The 17,920-nt window shown below is 58.4% G+C and overlaps 1 protein-coding gene across 1 annotated transcript in view; it reads right to left on the bottom strand.

Annotated features, from left to right (window-relative positions):
• LOC119098850 (oocyte zinc finger protein XlCOF7.1) overlaps positions 1-17,920 on the bottom strand; it is a gene marked incomplete at its 3' end in the record, with an annotated part of 65,366 nt that overhangs the window by 13,578 nt on the left and 33,868 nt on the right. Inside the window, exon 2 of the mRNA XM_037221896.1 lies at positions 17,362-17,810. Within this exon, the coding sequence (XP_037077791.1) occupies positions 17,362-17,398 (37 nt within the window). The remainder of the gene's footprint in view (positions 1-17,361; positions 17,811-17,920) is intronic.

Genomic DNA, 17,920 nt, shown 5'->3' with positions numbered 1-17,920 from the left:
GCTTCGATCGAGGCGACCTGTTTCCCGATCGTGGATGAGGAATGTAAGCAGTGTGGAGGTGTCTGCTCACTCCGAGGTGCTACTTAACCACGTTTACTTAACTGCACCTGCGGTTGCCAGGTATGGCGTAACATGGTTTACCCATTTCGCGGTACGATGATGACTGACGTGAAGGTGGGCTCCGGAACAAACCAGCTGTTCAAGGCGCTGCTGTAAGTTAACACTACAGAAGGAGCATGCGCCATTCGGGGGCCACGCCCCGCTCAGGTTTAAACAGCTAGTGGGCGCACTACCTCTGCCCGACTGTTTGGCTGAATGCCGTTTTCTCGGTCCGACGAGTGTCCGAGTCATCTCATGTTTGACTCCGTAGTATCATCTCTACCTCTGGATGTACGCTGATAGTTTGCCGTTTGACGCGCCGGAAAGAAAAACAGTCCCGATCGCATGCTTCTTATCCGTCACACCCACATCCTCGCCGCGTCTCTCTCGCCACCACGTCAGCCAGTCAACCACTCCCCGTCGAGCAGCTGAGGCACCTCGCCACGCTCGCGGCGCCGTCTGTGTGTCATGCGCCAACGCCGAGACGCGCCCGGCTCGGTTCGGCTTCTGGGAGCGCTGTGCCCGTCCCGCGCGGCACGGCGCGGCCGTCGCAGGCGCCCCTGATTGGGCGGGCGCGTTCCCAGCCCAGATGCGGCGGCCGTCCCACGCTCGCCTCTCACGCGCCGGACGCCGGGTCAGCCGGTGACCTTTCTCGCGGTCCGACCGGACGGAGGGCACGGGTCGTTAGCGGTGCGCCGGCGCTCGCCGGTTTGGACCGGAGAGTGCCATCATCCCGGGCCCCCGCCTGCGGGCTGCTGGCAGCCGCCAGTCGCGCTGGAGTGAGAGCTGAGGGCTAAGGTAGGCGGTGCCAGCGCACGCGCGACCATCTCCGCCTCGCACCCTCTTACGGTGCATGTTTGCTCTTCTTCGCTCCTCCCAATCCCGCCGCGAGGATTTCCGTGTTGTGCGATGGAGCCCATTTGCGCGCGCGTGCTCGAGCCGGGTTTCAATCGCTCCCCTCAACCTCGGGCGCTCGCACGCTCGGGCGCTCAGGCCCATCCGCTCCCACTTGCACCCCTTTTGAAGCGGCTCGGATCGCTCCGGATCCGCCTGGCTCCGGGCGGCACCGCGGCGGCGGCCGGCGCCGAGCGGCTGGCGCGGTGACCGGATGCGGCCTGCCGTGATTACGACTGAGCCACGCAGCGGCGTGAGAGCGTGCCACCGGCCGGCTGCCGACCTCTGCAGCGCTGCAGGCCGCCGCCGTGGGACGCGCCGCTCGCGCCGCGCGGGGTCAGCCGCTGCGGCCGCCGCGCAACGGTCCGACGACACCGGCGCCCGACCGACGACCGGGAGCGGCTGAGTGGAGCGGGACGCCCGGCGAGGCGCCCAGAGGCGGTCAGCGCGGCTCGCCACAGGCCCGGGCGCCGGCTATCGCGTGGGGCGCGCCGCCAGCCGCCGGCCACCTGCGCGTTGCGTCGGCCTCTCGGCGCCGGCTGAAAGAGCGCCGCTCAGAAATGGGTGCAGCCGCGGGATTTCCGAGGCCTGGCCAGCCCGAGAGGCACGCTGGGCAGTGGCGGCGTCGCTGCCGTTACGGTTGAACCAGAGGCGGCCGCGGGATTTCCTCGATTGATGGACAGGCGGGACCTGCGCGGACCGGCTGGGGTTGGCCCGGCACCTCGAGATGCAGCATGAGCTGACCTACCCGGACGGACGGGGCGGGCTTGAGCCGCCCCTGGATGCCGATCCCGTGACCCGTCCCTCCTCCCACATGATATCATGTTTCTCCGGAAGAAGCCGCCCGCACGCATCCCTTTGATCTGGCCGGGAGATGCGCGAAACCCGTTCAAACACCGCACTTAATAACGGGCTCCCTGGTCGATTCAAGGGAACACGATCTAGTAGAGCGCACTTCACTTGGTTGCGGGAAACTCGACCTAATATTGAGCAGGTCGACAAAATCCCAGACAGCTCATCATAATCTCCGGCAAATCAACCCAATCTCAAACGTTTTTGCACGCCGACAAACTTCCCGACATTTCCGTGGCAGCCAGTTACAAGGGGACCCAGCATCGTAGGCACGAACCAATATCTGGCAACAACTCTAAATAATTGGTAGGAAACACACTGTCCGAAAGGCAGTTGACAGAACGGATTATTGTATAGCAAAACAAATAAAAGGACGACAAACAAATGGCTCCACCGATACGCATATGGAATTCCCAGAGGTTGCAAATAACCGGGTATTGGATAGCCAGATATAAGGAAAGAGGGTCCCATCTTGGACGATTTCCGTATCTGACAGCGCTCAGCGGGTGGTCCGCCGCACGCCCGTGATGCTCGCCACGTGCTCCGCCGCACGTCCGTGGTGATCAGCGGGCGCTCCGCCGCCCGTCCATGGTGCTCGCCACGTGCTCCGCCGCACGTCCGTGGTGATCAGCGGGTGCTCCGCCGCTCGTCCATGGTGCTCGCCACGTGCTCCGCCGCACGTCCGTGGTGATCAGCGGGTGCTCCGCCGCCCGGCCATGGTGCTCGCCACGTGCTCCGCCGCACGTCCGTGGTGATCAGCGGGTGCTCCGCCGCTCGTCCATGGTGCTCGCCACGTGCTCCGCCGCACGTCCGTGGTGATCAGCGGGTGCTCCGCCGCACGATCGCGGCTGCGCCGGCAGATCCCGTGTCAATAAAACATACGGCCGCGCGGCCGGATCGATGCCGTCCCGCCTGCAGGAGCCGCCCGTTCTGCTTACTCTGATACCGCTCCGCCTGCAGGAGCCGCCCGTTCTGCCTGCTCTGATGCCGCCCCGCCAGCAGGAGCCACCCGTTCTGCCTGCTCTGATGCCGCCCGCCTGCAGGAGCCGCCCGTCCTGCCTGTTCCGATGCCGTCCCGCCTGTAGGAGCCGCCCGTTCTGCCTGCTCCGATGCCGCCCCGCCTGCAGGAGCCACCCGTACTGCCTGCTCCGATGCCGCCCCGCCTGCAGGAGCCGCCCGTTCTGCCTGCTCCGATGCTGTCCCGCCTGCAGGAGCGGCGCACGCTCGGAGCGGAAGGAGAGGCGGGCTGCGCCGGACATGGCCCGTTGCGAGGCCGCGCCCGATAGGCGACCACCATCGCGCGTGGAAAACTGGCTCGCAACGAGGGAACGGCCTCTGAAATGATATGCACTTCCAGCTGAACATCTTGGCACGTCATCACGTCACGTGGTGTGATGTGCGAAGTGTATTTGCCGGCGGATGGCTCTGATAACTGTCCTTCCTTTTTGGTGGTGTTCCTGAAACCAGTGGCGGCGCCACCGGGATGGGGAGGGAGGACACGTGTCCCTGGACAGTCCCTCCTATCCCAACACCTTTCTTGCAGGGGAAAATTTGTCATTCGCACATTTTTCACCAAGCAGCCTCTATTCTCAATTCTTACCATAGTGAGTGAAAGTCCCTCACATAGGATTGCATTGCTGCAGATATTTGCACCGTTTTAGTATAACTCCAAAAACCCGCTCGGCGATATTTCGTTATACTGGCCGAGCGCATTCAATGCCTTCCGCGCCTTGAGTTTGAAGGCGCATTAGTAGGTGATGATGATGGTAGTAGATGATAAGTAGCGTCACCACGTGCTTGGAACCGATGGATATGAGGCAGTTTTAAAGGCAAACGTGAAAAATGACTTTGAATCGCAATATACGTCCTACAAGGCTTGGTACTGAACTCCCCACATGCGACTGCTTTGTTCGTGTGTTCCTGGCTAGTGCTCATCATGTGCTGTCACCACTCCCGCTGTAAGGTTCCTACCGTAGCTTTAGAACGCAAATAGGTATAGTCCTGGAATTTGGCGTACCTTTCCTGCTCATTGCACACTGCGCACATTTTGGGCATAGGTGCCCTGCGTGATAGCGCCATTGTGTCATATTTTTGTTGCCCACTCCCATACTTAAGGAAAGGCAGCTTTCAATGACAATTTGAGGCATAATTTCTGTGAATTTTACGGTTTAGTACATTAGTGAGGATCATTGTTTACGCAGATAAGACGGTAGCAATAACCTTATTCCGCGGAGAAAAACCCATCCATGTCTATGCATAAAACCCCATCTATATCTTCATTTTCCTGGTTTTTCTCCGAGGAGTTTTATATTACTACCGTCTTAATTTTGCGGTTACATTTATATTCCAATGCAGTACATTAAAATTCTCTTGAGTTGAATGTCCCACCTTTGGACCACATTCCGAAAACATGATCTAATAACCTCCCATGATCTATCATTAATATAGGAAGCGAAACTGGGGAGCGAAACCGCATCATCAAAAGGATATCCTGCATTAATTAATTGGAGGAATTATAGATTCCATATAACAAAATCCAACTTTGAGACCAGCATTGTCTTTTTGTTTTTCAAGTAACACCATATGTCCTGTTTTGCATGAACGGCCTCGGATGATTCTAGCACACGGAAGACGGCGTTCACGATTGTGAAATTTATGAGAAGTGACGTTTGGCACACCCCAAGTAAACTGGAAAGGGAGGCTTCCAAGATGATAAAACAGCCTTGTTCAATATGTGATGGGTTGCTTTTCCAAAAGGTTATGTAATAATTATGGCAGAACAGTATTTCGGCTTTCGTCAGATCATCTGCTTAAAGACAGTAATCAGAAGTCTTGGTCGTTTGTTAATGTACGCCATTGGTGGCATGTAAACAGTGATTTATTTAAGTTTGTGTTTTGTACCCGGTATGTCTCATTGGTACAAGATATACACTCAATACCTACTTCTACGCTGTTTTTTTTGCAAAACCCTGGAAATAAAAAGTGAAGAGGTGTGACTGAAGTGATGGGCAGATAACATTGTAAATCATGAGTAGAAAAATTCCAAAACAATTATGTTATGCCCTTTTGTTCATCACATACCAAAAGATGGTATGCTGGTTTGGGTTCTGTGCAGTAATTTTGCCATTTCATCTAGCTTTTAGCGAGTGCAAGGGAATATCGCTAAATACACCAAAACTTGTCCTGCTTGATAACCAATACAATGGAGCAGGACGTAGATGCTGGAAATTGCGTAGGAAACTTACCATGATCTTCATAATGCCCCACTCATCACACATTGACAGGTTTCCTAAAATATTTCAAAGTAACTACAGAACAACATCAGCACCCCACACTGAGACGGCTTGTCAAAAATCGCAATCATAGGTTGTCATCATAAGTTGTCATAGGTTGTCATCATAGGATGTCATAAATTGTCATCACAGGTATTCAAAGGTTGTGATCATGATTAGGCCGGTTCATGAGCTCATATCATTTACTGCACGAATATTTTGACAAATAGGTGTACTTAGGTTATCACGTAGCACACGCGTTGGACAAAGCCAAACCGGAATTTTTACGTTTATGGCGGTGAGGAGGGAGTCCATTAATATTTCTCTTGCTGAAGCGACTACTTCAAATCAGAATTCTGAGCTTTTCAAAAGAATTTCGAGAAAGCTGGTACCACCGATCAAATTGGACCTGTGTGATCTTACTATGCGTAACAAATGCAAAAAGTGGGATACTGCTTTAAAAGGGAGAAAATATGAAAACAATTTTGATTTTTTCGGTTAACGCTCACAGGCTAAAATTCCAATGTTAAATTTTCTGGAGGGCGATAGGTCCCAACCTATGCCCCTCTACTTAGTTACCGCATTCCTCTGCCTTACGGTGCTGCACCGCAAGGCAAGTGAGGGATTTACATGCCCCTGATTTTACGAGAACGCCAGTTGTAAAAGGCGTAATTTCTCCTTCATTATTCGCACGACCTCGTCCCCCCCCCCCCCTATCAAAAATCGGTGGCTCTGCCCCTACCTGAAGCCACCGACGCCTTGTGCAGCAACGAAGGTAGCACCAACTTCCTCTTCGGATTCGTGATGATGAGGATTCCAGCAACAGTTCGCTTCCGGAAACTCTACCCGGAACAACAACAAACACAACACGGGCCGACCTGCCACAGACGCCTGATTCCTTCCAACCCGCGGGTTTGTTTCAGGGAACGTCCCAAGTATGCGAAAGCTTCAAAAACATACCCTAGTGAAATCTCAGGACCAACTACGTCTAATAATAGCACTGGGAAGTGCCACTACACACAATCAAAACATGATGAGGATATCAATGTGCAGTATTTTTAAGTCCAACTTATGCTGCCAACACTTCGGAACAGCATTACACTTCTTCCCTGAAGTCGCAGCCACCGTCGCCATGACTTTACTATGCTGTGCGCACCTCTGCTGGCGCGATTAAAATAAAGTTCGTGATAAACCTAGCGGGCAAGGGTCTGTTACTGAGAGGCGAGGCAATGGTTGAAGTTGAGCCAGCGCGCCGCATAAATCATGTGATGTTTTCATTCCAAAGCCGAAGAATGCCTGGGAAAGATCCGCTGATAATCTGATATTACTGATCAAATCGCGCGCCACTGATGTAATAATAAGTGAAAAGTACAAACAGGTGGATACTTCCTTAAATGTGACCTCATTCCTGCCCACCCGTTATATCTAAACCCTCGTTCCTCTTCTTCCTGCTTGCTTGATTGATGCACCACAAGAAAAGTCACAGGTAGAGAAGATGTTTTTTGAAGTACAAACACCACTACAAACACCCCGCTCAGAAAACCGCCCAACAGGCTCAGTCAAATATTCCTGAACACAGAGCCGGGAACGGGAGAACTCCATCACGGCTCGCGGCGGTTCCCAAGTGCCGCCCCCCCCCCCCCCCGCTGCCGCAGTACCAGGATGCCAGTCGGCCTGCAGCGCGCAGCGCCGGTCACGTGTCCCCCAGCCCGCTCTCCGACCGTCCGGCCTGTCATTAGGAGCCGAGAAAAATCGGGCGGCGCGCGCCCCGGCACGCGGCGTCTACGACGCACGCGGCGAGCGCGGCGCGGCGGCGGTTGGCCCAGCCGGATGACACGGTGCAGCAGATAGGGAGTGGATCGGCGCAATCCGCATGCGGTCAGTTTGATATGAGAGGCAGATGCCCTCCCCCCGAGAAGGGCACTATGCGAATGCGCCGCTCACTACGGCTCATGGCCATGGGTGTGTCCGCTTACAGCGGGCAGATATGGCTCGCATTAGTGAGAGAAAACATCCGACAGAATTGTCATTAACGTTACTATTGTTGACATCCACACGATATTGTCAGGTGTGATGGGACACGGCTGAAAAAGGGTTCACCGTACTTTTGCGAGCGACAACTCGTAACTGCAGCATGGAGGAATGCCTCTAAGCTGACAATATCTACGTGCCATTTGAACTCCGGCGACAAGCTGAACGGGACGAATATGCCACTCGGCAACTCGAGGAATGAGTCTGAGCGCTGCAGCCGCAAGCAAAGTTCAAAGGCCGAGACCGCCGCGAGTGATCCGGCTCGCGTTGTCACCTGAATCATGCTGCGGTTGCCCGCATCCCCACAGCCCACGGGCTCCCACCGACAGCGGCGCGCCGCCGAGCGTGCGGGCGGCTGGGCGCGGTAGCCGGCAGCATCTGAGTGCGCTCGCTCGCGTCGGCCGTGTGCGGGCCGCCGCGATCGCCGGCCAGTCCCACGGCCGTCGGAACGGACGTGAGTCCGCCTGTACGTCGGCCGTTCTGCGGAGCGCCGGGCCCGTGGCTCATCCGCCGAAAGGCCACGCGATTCGGAGGCGACATTTGGCAGGGTTACGCGGCGTCACCTCCCAGCGGAGCGATCGATTTCCTATCACGCTCGCCCGGCCCGCCGTCTGACTCACCGGCTCTGAGTCACGAGTCGCTGAGACTGCCGGCGGCCCGCCGGGCAGGTCACGGTCGCTCGAGCCGGCCAGCGGCGTCACAGGTCACGGGTCACTCCTCGGGTGTCTTCGATCTGGGTGTGTGGTGCCGGTCCTGACGGTGTCACGCCGTCTTTCTGTGCAGGATTCACGCTCGACGACACGGCGAGCACATTCAGCCGGTGCCACTGCGTGTCCCGCTGCGTATCCCACTGCGTACCCCATTGCGTGTCCCACTGCGTGTCCCACTACGTGTCCCACTGCGTGTCCCACTACGTGTCCCACTGCGTGCTGCGTCGCCGGAACAGACGGGTGAGCGCGTCGCCGTTGGCTCGCGCCGGCGTCACGTCGTGTCCCTTATCGTCGCGTCGCACGCTCCAAGTGCGCCGTCGTCGCTTGCTTCACGCCGGGCAAAACCAACTCAGCTGCACTCAGCTGAACAAGCCGCGATGCTGTGGTCCGGCGACGCATTTCGCAACATGAGTTAGGGGAGGGGGAATTGTGAAAAATGACGAAACCTACCGCAAAATACGCTAACGATATTGTTACTTCCCGATTTGGCCCGCTTTTGTTCTTAAAGTTCAGAGGGGGGGGGAGGTGGAACCCCTAAACAAAGAAGGGAACTACACTTCACCTGCGGCCTCCTATAGACCCTCTAGGCTTTCCCTCGCCTTGACATCCTCGGTTTCTTTATTTTTAAAACTAGTTTCCAACGTGTTTCACCACCATCCCTTGTAATTTGTGCGAAACCAGCCGGTTTTTGTTCATTTATCGAAAGTACAGCACCTGACATATCTGCATCGTCGAGAGACGTGAGCTCCTACGGAGCACGCCACAAACGCCAGTGTCCGCCCGGACACACACACCAGTGTCCGGACACACGTCAGTGCCCACCCGGACACAAGCCAATGGCTGCACGGGCACACACACACACACACACAAACGCACACACACACACACACACACACATACCAGGGTCCGGACACACGCCAGTGTCCGGACACAAACCAGTGCCCGACCAGGCGTAAGCCAGCGACTGCACGGACACACAGCCGTTGTCCGCCCGGACACACGTCGTTGTCCGCCCGGACACACACGCCAGTGTCCGCCCGGACACACGCCAGTGTCCGCCCGGACAACACGCCAGTGTCCGCCCGGACACACGCCAGTGTCCGCCCGGACAACACGCCAGTGTCCGCCCGGACGCACACGCCCGAGCAAACACTCAAGCAGCTGCGCTGCGCCGACCAGAGCTTATCGCTGTTTCAAGTCTGAGCGAGGTTGCGCTGTTTCAGGCAACATGCCGAGAAGTCCCTTCTCACGGATGCAGCTGATGCGTGCCGATCTCGGTTTAGCCCAAATGTTTGCCCGAGCGGGACGTTGTTGCGTCGAGCCCGACGTACGCACTGAAGTGTGCAGCTATCCGGAGCTGTTTTATTTTGATTAAACAACGTACAGTTGGAATTCAAAAACAACATGCAAATGCAGACCGTTTCGCATATTTTCATAACTGGAATGCAATAATTGCTATCCAGTTAACCCAGACCGAGCGAAATCGTTGAAAAGGGTGTTAAATGAACACTTGAAATTGGAATCCATTTACCTCAAGAGCTGGGAGTGTGAATGTTTCAACATGACTGCGTCATGACCTTCTAGTCAGGTAAGAGCAGCAAGGTGCGCTGGCGTGCATCTTGTTGCATGCATTCTACAGACAGACATTCTGGTCGCTCGTAAGGCTGCGGCCAAAATGCAAAGGTTCCTGGGTCGCGCCGATCAGGCAAACAGCGTTCACCTCACCATAGCCGGCGTCAGCGGTGGCATGAGCAGACTCGCCCACGTCAGTGATGCGTTTATCGGTCCGCTGGGCACGCCTCCAAGCTCAATCAGCGCGCGTACCAAGCGCATGCGCGCTGAGCAGTGAGCGTACCAATTACTGAAGCTTGGTACCGGCACCGCGAGTGCGCCGTTTTCGACGAGCCCCCTCCCCTGCAGCGTGGCCTGAGTGCGCCCCTGGTCATCGGCCCGGCCGACCCGCGCTGCCGACGAGCGGAGCCGATTGGTCGCCTGCGCCGACGACGGCCGTCTCCACGCGGCCCGAGAGCCAATCAATACGGCCAGATGGCGGCGGCGCGCCGCCGACGCCGCCGCTGCGCCGTTTACGACGCGCGCCAAGTGACGGCCGACCGGCACGGCAACGAGGAAGCGGGCCCCGGGGACAGAGCCTAATGAAATGGAGATGGGCCCGCGCCCCACTTGAGCCACCAGCCAATCGACCAAATGGCGGCCGGCAATGGGGGGGGGGGGGGGGGGGCTGTGACGCTTGGGTCGGAGGAAGCGGGCTCCGAAGAACACAGAGAGTGACTGCACTTGTTCGGACTCAGTGTTGCGCTATAACACAAGTCGGTAGCCATTTCAGAGCGACGCTTTAAGTCGCTCCACTGCAGCCATTTCAGAGCGACGCTTTGAAGTCGCTCCACTACGGCAAGTGCAAACTACCGTGCCACAGGTGTTCTTAAAAGCAAAAGCTAAACGAGCGACACTTTCCCACCTATTTGCTGCAGTTTTGCTGCAACGGATATTTGGATACTTTCATAACAAACTTTCGAGCAACTGACTGATCAAGTACGCGAAAGTTTCATCTCTTTTCCAAACGCCCATGGTCAATCATCCTGCACCAGGTATGTTTCACCATGTCCACCAGTTGAAGATTGGGCCGGTGACATAATACAATTGGTAGTAAAGCCGTGCAGCAGATACGCAAGCAAACATTGCCATATCACGATCGCGCCTGCCGGTATCAAAGGCTTCATGTATTCATCCCCTGAACACGTACGAGGCGTCCTTATCTGAGTCGACTTCGCAGAATCATTATCACACCATGTCATCAGACCTGTAAGAGCAGCGCTGCCCCGCGTTTTCCTATCGGATAGGTCAGCTAATCCGAGCGTAACATCTGTTTTGCAAGCACAGCCAGCGTCTGCGAGCAGCGACGCGGTGCCGAGACAGCAGAAGTGTATGACCTTTGACCCCACCCCAGCCTTCCGCTGACACAGGGAACGCGTGCTACAACCGGCCACTGACCAACGGGGAGGGTGGCGTCCAGCCACTGGGCGTGAAGGAAAGGTTTGACCCAATCATGGAAGCACTGGTGAGAAGCGCGGATCTTACACCGTGGCAGCCTGGGGAAGGGGCCGGGTCCGAGCCACTGCCGACAGTCCCTGCCCTCGAGTAATCGTACCGTGGCGTCGTTCATATCTCATGATTTCATCAGCCTCGTCCGCCCGCGTCACATGTGATGGGGAGGGGGAGGCGACGTCGTCCGATGGATTTCCGTGCAGACATCCCTAAAAAGCCCAGCAGCGAGCGGGAACGCGGAGCGCAGCACCGCTCAGCGGCGATCGAGTCTCCGCCCTGAGAGGCCCGCGGTCGTCACGTGTCTCAGCTGCCGCAGCGGGCCCGGCAGCGGGGCCCCCAGCCGGGTCCGCAGCGGGGCCCCGGGCAGAAACGGCCGGGACACGGCGGCGTTGCCCCAGCCGCTGACAGCTGCCTGACCGGACGACGGCGCACCTGTCTCTGTGCGGCCGACAGTGACGTGTCGCTGGCGACGAAGGCCGAGGGTCGGAGACGACTAATGTCGGGGACCGTCACAAGCAGGCGGGAGAGTGGCGCCAGGGACGTGAGGCGTGAGACTGACGTCAGTGACGAGAGGCGTGAAAGTGACGTCAGTGACGGGCGGCGGGAGAATGACGTCAGTGACGGGAGGCGTGAAAGTGACGTCAGTGACGGGCGGCGGGAGAATGTCAGTGATGGGAGGCGGGAGAGTGACGCCAATGACAGGAGGCGGAAGAGTGACGTCAGCGACGGGGAGCGGGAGAGTGACGTCAGTAACGGGATGTGCACGGACCGAGCGTCACGGAAGCGGAAGAGACACTGGCCGAACAGCACAGCGACGTGCTATTAATTCAACTTCTGAGGGACAACGAGGACCTCGAACCGTTGCCTCGGAGAACAGAAAACTTGATCGAATTGTTGAAGTACGAATTTTGAAGAGGCGGGCTTCCGTCTTCCGTTGTATAACATTGAGCCGTCGGATAAAAATTGAGATCAGCGCTCGCCGACCGGGACCGGTTGAAAACAGCTGGTCGGCACTAGCCGATGGCGGCCGGCAACCGCTACCGATCCGTGATAATGGCGCCGGTCCTCGCTGGACAAATCTCCTCCATTCCAGCCAGCGACCATCGGTGCTCGCCTTAACTTCACAGCGCTGTTCGGTATTGGTCGGTGCTGACCATTGATGGTCAGTGCTAACCGGTGCTCGTCGGTGCTGAACGGCACCAATTGGTGCTGACCGGTGCTGACCGGTGCCGAGCGGTGCTGAGCGGCGCCAACGGGTGCTGACCGGTGCTGACCCTTACTGATCGGTGCTGACCGGTGCTGACCGGTGCTGATCGGCGTTGACCGGTACTGACCCTTGCTGACTGGCGCTGACCCTTGCTGATCGTTGCTGACCGGTGCTGACCCTTGCTGACCGGTGCTGACCGGTGCTGACACTTGCTGATCGGTGCTGATCGGTGCTGACCGGCGCTGACCGGTGTTTGCCGGTGCTGATCGGTGCTAACCGGTGCTGACCGGTGCTGATCGGTGCTGACCGGTGCTGATCGGTGCTGAACGGTGCTGACCGGTGCTGACCGGTGCTGACCGGTATTGGTCGGTGCTGGTCGGTGCTGACCGGTGCTGACCGGTGCTGACCGATGCTGACCGGTATTGGTCGGTGCTGATCGGTGCTGACCGGTGCCGACCGGTGCTGACCGGTATTGGTCGGTGCTGATCGGTGCTTATCGGTGCTGACCGGTGCTGATCGGTGCTGACCGGTGCTGACCGGTGCTGATCGGTGTTGACCGGTGGTGACCGGCGCTGACCGGTGCTGACCGGTGCTGACCGGTATTGGTCGGTGCTGACCGGTGCTGACCGGTGCTGACCGGTGCTGATCGGTGCTGACCGATGTTGGTCGGTGCTGACCGGTGCTGACCGGTGCTGACCGGTGCTGATCGGTGCTGACCGATGTTGGTCGGTGCTCGTCGGTGCCGGCCGTTATAGGTCTGGACTAACATCGAGTGACCGGCGCAGTACATGGCTATCCAGAATATGGCCGACACTGGTGCGGCCGCCGCCAATCTCAGCAACAACCAACGACCTCCATCATCTCCGGTCTGGCGGCCGCGCGTGGCGCCACACCATCTCCTCTGAGTCGAAGTCTCTCTGCGTCGGTGCACGGACGCCAGACGCATCAACGAGCCCGACGCCGGGTAACGCGTTGTGCCGCTCAAAACGCACACTGACACACGCACGCACGCACGCACGAACGCACTCACTCACTCACTCACTCACACACGCACGCACGCACGCACGCACGCACGCACGCACGCACTCACTTACTCAATCACATACGCACGCACGCACGCACGCACGCACACACACGCACGCACGCACGCATGCACGCAAGCACGCACGCACGCACGCACGCACGCACTCACTCATTCACTCGCTAACGCACGCACGTATGCACGCAAGCACGCACACACGTACGCACACACGCACATACTCACACACACGCACGCACGCGCGAACGTACTCACTCACTCACTCCCTCACTCACTCACGCACTCACTCACTCACTCACTCACTCACGCACTCAATCAATCAATCAATCAATCAATTAATCAATCAATCAATCAATCAACCAATCAATCATTCACTCACTCACTCACTCAACCGCTTACTCACTCACTCACCCGCGTACTCACTCACTTACTCACGCACGCACGCACGCACGCACGTTGTTTCGCCTGTCGGCAAGTACCACGCCCCTCCGCGGAGCCCCAATGTTCAGGCCGCTTCAGCCCCTCCGCCTGCTCGGGACGCCACCTGACCTCACGTCAGTGACTGACAGTTCAGTGCCGTGGTCGGGGCATGGTGGGACCCCGGTGGTCAGGACGTGGAGGGGCCATGGCCCGCCTCGCTCAGGACAGAGAGGCATGTTGCTCCGCAGGACGTGATGCAGGTGCTGCCGGAAGGACGAGTGAGCAGCGTCCCATCACCGTCTCTCCACCACCATCATCATCATCATCGTTTTCTCGGCCATCCGTCTTGACCACCCGTCTCGACCATCCGTCTCGACCATTCGTCTCGACCATCGAGAACAGGGGTTCACACATAGAGTTCGGCCTGAGACCATCATGGACGAGGTACACGGGTAATTCGTGGGGGCGCATCCTCGAGTGACAGATGAGCTTCCAGCCAGCGGAAGCTCTCGATCTTCCGTGCAGGTTACCTAGGGCAGGCTAGGGCCCATCAGACACGCAGCCAGAATGCTCCTCAGGGAGGGACAAATTCTCAGATCTCGTCATATTCAATTGTTTTCTTGTGAAACTGATCAATACCTACAGTAGAGCGCTTCTTTTAAGCAGCAGTCTCTGGCTCCTGTGGCAACCCCTACCCAGGGATGATGTTCCCTGTTCAGATGGGGGTGGAAGAGGAGCTCCAGCCCCCTTAGCTTTGAGAAGTAGGCGAAATCCGGGGAGACACCCGTTTGTTGGTGTGTTTTGGAGGTAGCTTGCGCCATTTTTTCACGCCTGAGCCCCCATCCACTTACTTGCAAAGCCACGACCCCGCCGCTCGCAACGTTCATGGTTCTTGCATCTTTCCCCGCAAACCCGTCCCTCCCCAGTCCCTTCAGTCTCTCTCATCTTCTAGACGGAGCTCGGGGGCCTTTGGGGCTGACGATCCTGCATCAGGACGATCAAGGGTCTGGGAAACCAGAGGTTTGGGGTTCGATTCCCCGCGGCACCCGTCCTGCTCGTCAGGGTGAGAGGCAGGTGACGTCCAGCAGGCGAGTGCGCCATGAAGCGCCTATGACGACGAGGATCATTGTGCGACGTTAGACATCACTGTTCTTGGCATACCTTGCATTGTCGATGCATGCCTCACAACCGTGAGTATCCTGCATGGTTAAATGACCACCAGTCCATGCCATCCATAAATCTGGTAATTCCTTTTCTCCTGCTCCCAACGCGGTTTCCTCTCCCATCTTTTATAAGAGCCGCGTTCCTGGCAGTACCGACCTCACCCGGGCTCGCGCGACCGAAGCTTAATTCCATCACAGACACCGCCTCTCCCACTGTTGCCTCTCCCACCCAGGACCGGCTCGTTTCGACCCGGTGCACCCCAGCTTCAGCCAGCAGGCCGGTATCTGTGGGCGCGACATCTGCAGGCATGGTTGCGGGCCAAAGGTGCTGTGTGTCACTGCCTGCACAGCGGCCGAGGTAGTGCCGGCCGATATCTGCAGTAATCTCGACCGGGACTTTTTCCAGGCTTACGAGGGCTTGAGCCGCAAGATGTCGGATTCTCCTTGAAGCCGCGTAGCCGTGTGCTCCCGACAACATGAGGTCACCCCCCGCGCTGTGTGCACACATTATAACTGAGCTCACAGTCATGCTCCATGACATGATATCATGACGCATGCGATAACATCATGACATTGCTGCGAAGAATTGATATGTAAACTGAGCGCAACAAGCACACGTAGCTCAGTTTCGGTTGCTCGATCGTGCAATCGCTGCATCACAAGTTAGAATAAATCGCTCAGGTTGTGTGGGTACAAGCTTGCTTTAATTTAAGTTCCATGACACTGGGTTTGACGGTATTCGACCTCGCACCTTTGTAACTTCTGCCAGTCGCATAATTTCGTTTTCATTCAAATCCATCGCGGGCAATAACATCAATCGTTGATATCTTATCCCCCTTTAGTGATACCATTTCCTGTCTAAAGTACGAGTGCCCTACGATTCACATTTTCTGTCCACTGCCGTGACCCGACTCCCTACACCTACACTCCCATCGTGACGCGACTCCTCACACGCGCACCCCCACCGTGACCCGACCGCGGCCACGGCCACCCCGTGCTGCCACGCTGGGCTGAGAACTCGGCGAACTTGACGACGCGAAGGCCTGGAGCCTCAGATAATGTCATCCGTGAGCACGAAGCTTCCGTGGCAGCCGGCGGCATCCCGCACCACGGCCCCTCGAGGTCACCAGGCCAAGACATCGGGCCAGTCCGGGGAAGCTTCACGAGCGCTGAGCCGAGCACCAGGACGGCGCCGGGCGTGCGCGGCCGCCGACCCCGCGCCTCTCCGACCGCGCCGCTACACCGGTTCGCGCGCAAAAATGTCGCCGGACGAGCGGCGGCCGTTGACAGCGGCGGCGGCGGGATGAGAACCGGCATCTCGGGCGGCAGGCCGCGCATCCCGGGCTCGCTTCCGGCCGGCCGGACGTGCCGTGAGAGAGCGTGCAGCCGTCGCGGCGGACGCCCAATCAGGTACGACCGCGCCGGCGTTCCCACGGCATCGCGCCAACGCGGCGTGACCTGGCGCCGCGGCCGGATCACGGAGCCGGGCTGGTCCGTACCGACCGCCGTGCTCCACTGCTCGCGGGGCGGCCGTGACCGCGGTCGGGTCATGGTGGGGGTGCACGTGTGAGGAGTCGGGTCACGATGGGAATGTAGGTGTAGGGAGTCGGGTCACGGTAGTGGTGTAGGTATGGATAGTCGGGTCACGGCGGGAGTGTAGTGTGGGGAGTCGGGTCACGGTAGTGGTGTAGGTGTGGGTAGTCGGGTCACGGCGGGGGTGTAGTGTGGGGAGTCGGGTCACGGTAGTGGTGTAGGTATGGGTAGTCGGGTCACGGCGGGGGTGTAGTGTGGGTAGTCGGGTCACGGCGGGGGTGTAGTGTGGGGAGTCGGGTCACGGTAGTGGTGTAGGTATGGGTAGTCGGGTCACGGTAGTGGTGTAGGTATGGGTAGTCGGGTCACGGCGGGGGTGTAGTGTGGGGAGTCGGGTCACGGTGGGAGTATAGATGCAGGGAGTCGGGTCACGGAAGTGGCGTGGGTGTGGGAAGTCGGGTCACGGCGCGGATCTGTGTGTGGGTATTCGGGCACAGATACTGGAGGGAGAACAGACCTTTCTGACACAATGGTACTATCGCGGCGGTAAGCATAGCCACGGTAGCGGCAGTGATGTAGCGATATCCGGTAGTGATAAAGGATGGGTAGTCAGGTCGGAGTACCCACTTGAGTTGAAGAGTCTGATGCTGATACCGATCCAGGAACGCAGGCTAGACCGTGCTGGTGATGTGGGGGGGGGGGGGGGAGGGATGTCGGGCCCCAGTACTGATGCGGGTCGCGGTGAGTCAGGTCACGATAGGATGCAGGTGCCATGTCAGGTCGCGCCACGTCAAGAGCTGATAAGGCCACCACACTAACACCGAAATTGCGAGTCGGGCTACGTTGCCAACATAACTCGTTGATGTGACCCATTCCTGCGGCTGGTGTGGAGATGGTGGATGGGTCACAATGCCAAGGACATTCGTCGGCAGGATGTGTGGTATCCAACACTCCTCCGTCTGTCGCACGGCATCGGCGCATGGCCATAGCACTGCTACATCGCAGGAGCTAGGAGAAGGCCCTAGGCCCTAGAAGATCCCAGAAAGCTAAGTGGGGCTAGGAGGAGGCCCGCGGAACCTACCTGTATGGACAGTTCGCTCCGCGGTGCGCTGCTCCATTCGCTCTCCGGCGGTGACCAGCGCCGGGCCGTCCGTCTGCGTGCCCACGCCGGGCGAGGGCGCCGGCTCCAGCTCGCCTCCCGCCTCCTCGCTCTGCACAGCTGCCTGATGATCCGGGGTGAGCTCCTGTTCGCTGCCGCCGCCCTCCTGAACGGCAGGCTGCAGGCGGCGGCCGACCGCTCCGCTCGTGGGGACGTCTGCCCCGTGCCCCTGAGCTTCCACTGGCGGCGGGGGGCCGGCCGGCTGCGGGGCCTCGAGGCTGGCGGGTGGCGGCGAGGTGCGCGCTGACACTCGGCTCCGCTCCTCGGCTGGCGGGCCGCACTGGTCCAGGGCACGACTCGGCCAGCAGCCCCGGCGCGCCGACCGGGCGCCGCATCGGCGGGTGCCGCGACAGTCGCTTGCGCTTTGACATCTGCCGAGAAGAGAGAGAGGAGAGAGAGAGAGATGAAATACTGATTACCGGCACAGCTGCGGGCGACACTTGTGCGACGCCCGTCCCAGCGGCCTCGTCCGCCGCCCGCA

Source organism: Pollicipes pollicipes, unplaced genomic scaffold, assembly GCF_011947565.3.
Source record: "Pollicipes pollicipes isolate AB1234 unplaced genomic scaffold, Ppol_2.1 Scaffold_4740;HRSCAF=5597_pilon_pilon_pilon, whole genome shotgun sequence".
Taxonomy (NCBI): Eukaryota; Metazoa; Arthropoda; class Thecostraca; order Pollicipedomorpha; family Pollicipedidae; genus Pollicipes; species Pollicipes pollicipes.
Note: the sequence above shows the minus strand (reverse complement) of the source record. Positions and strands in the feature narration are given on the sequence as shown.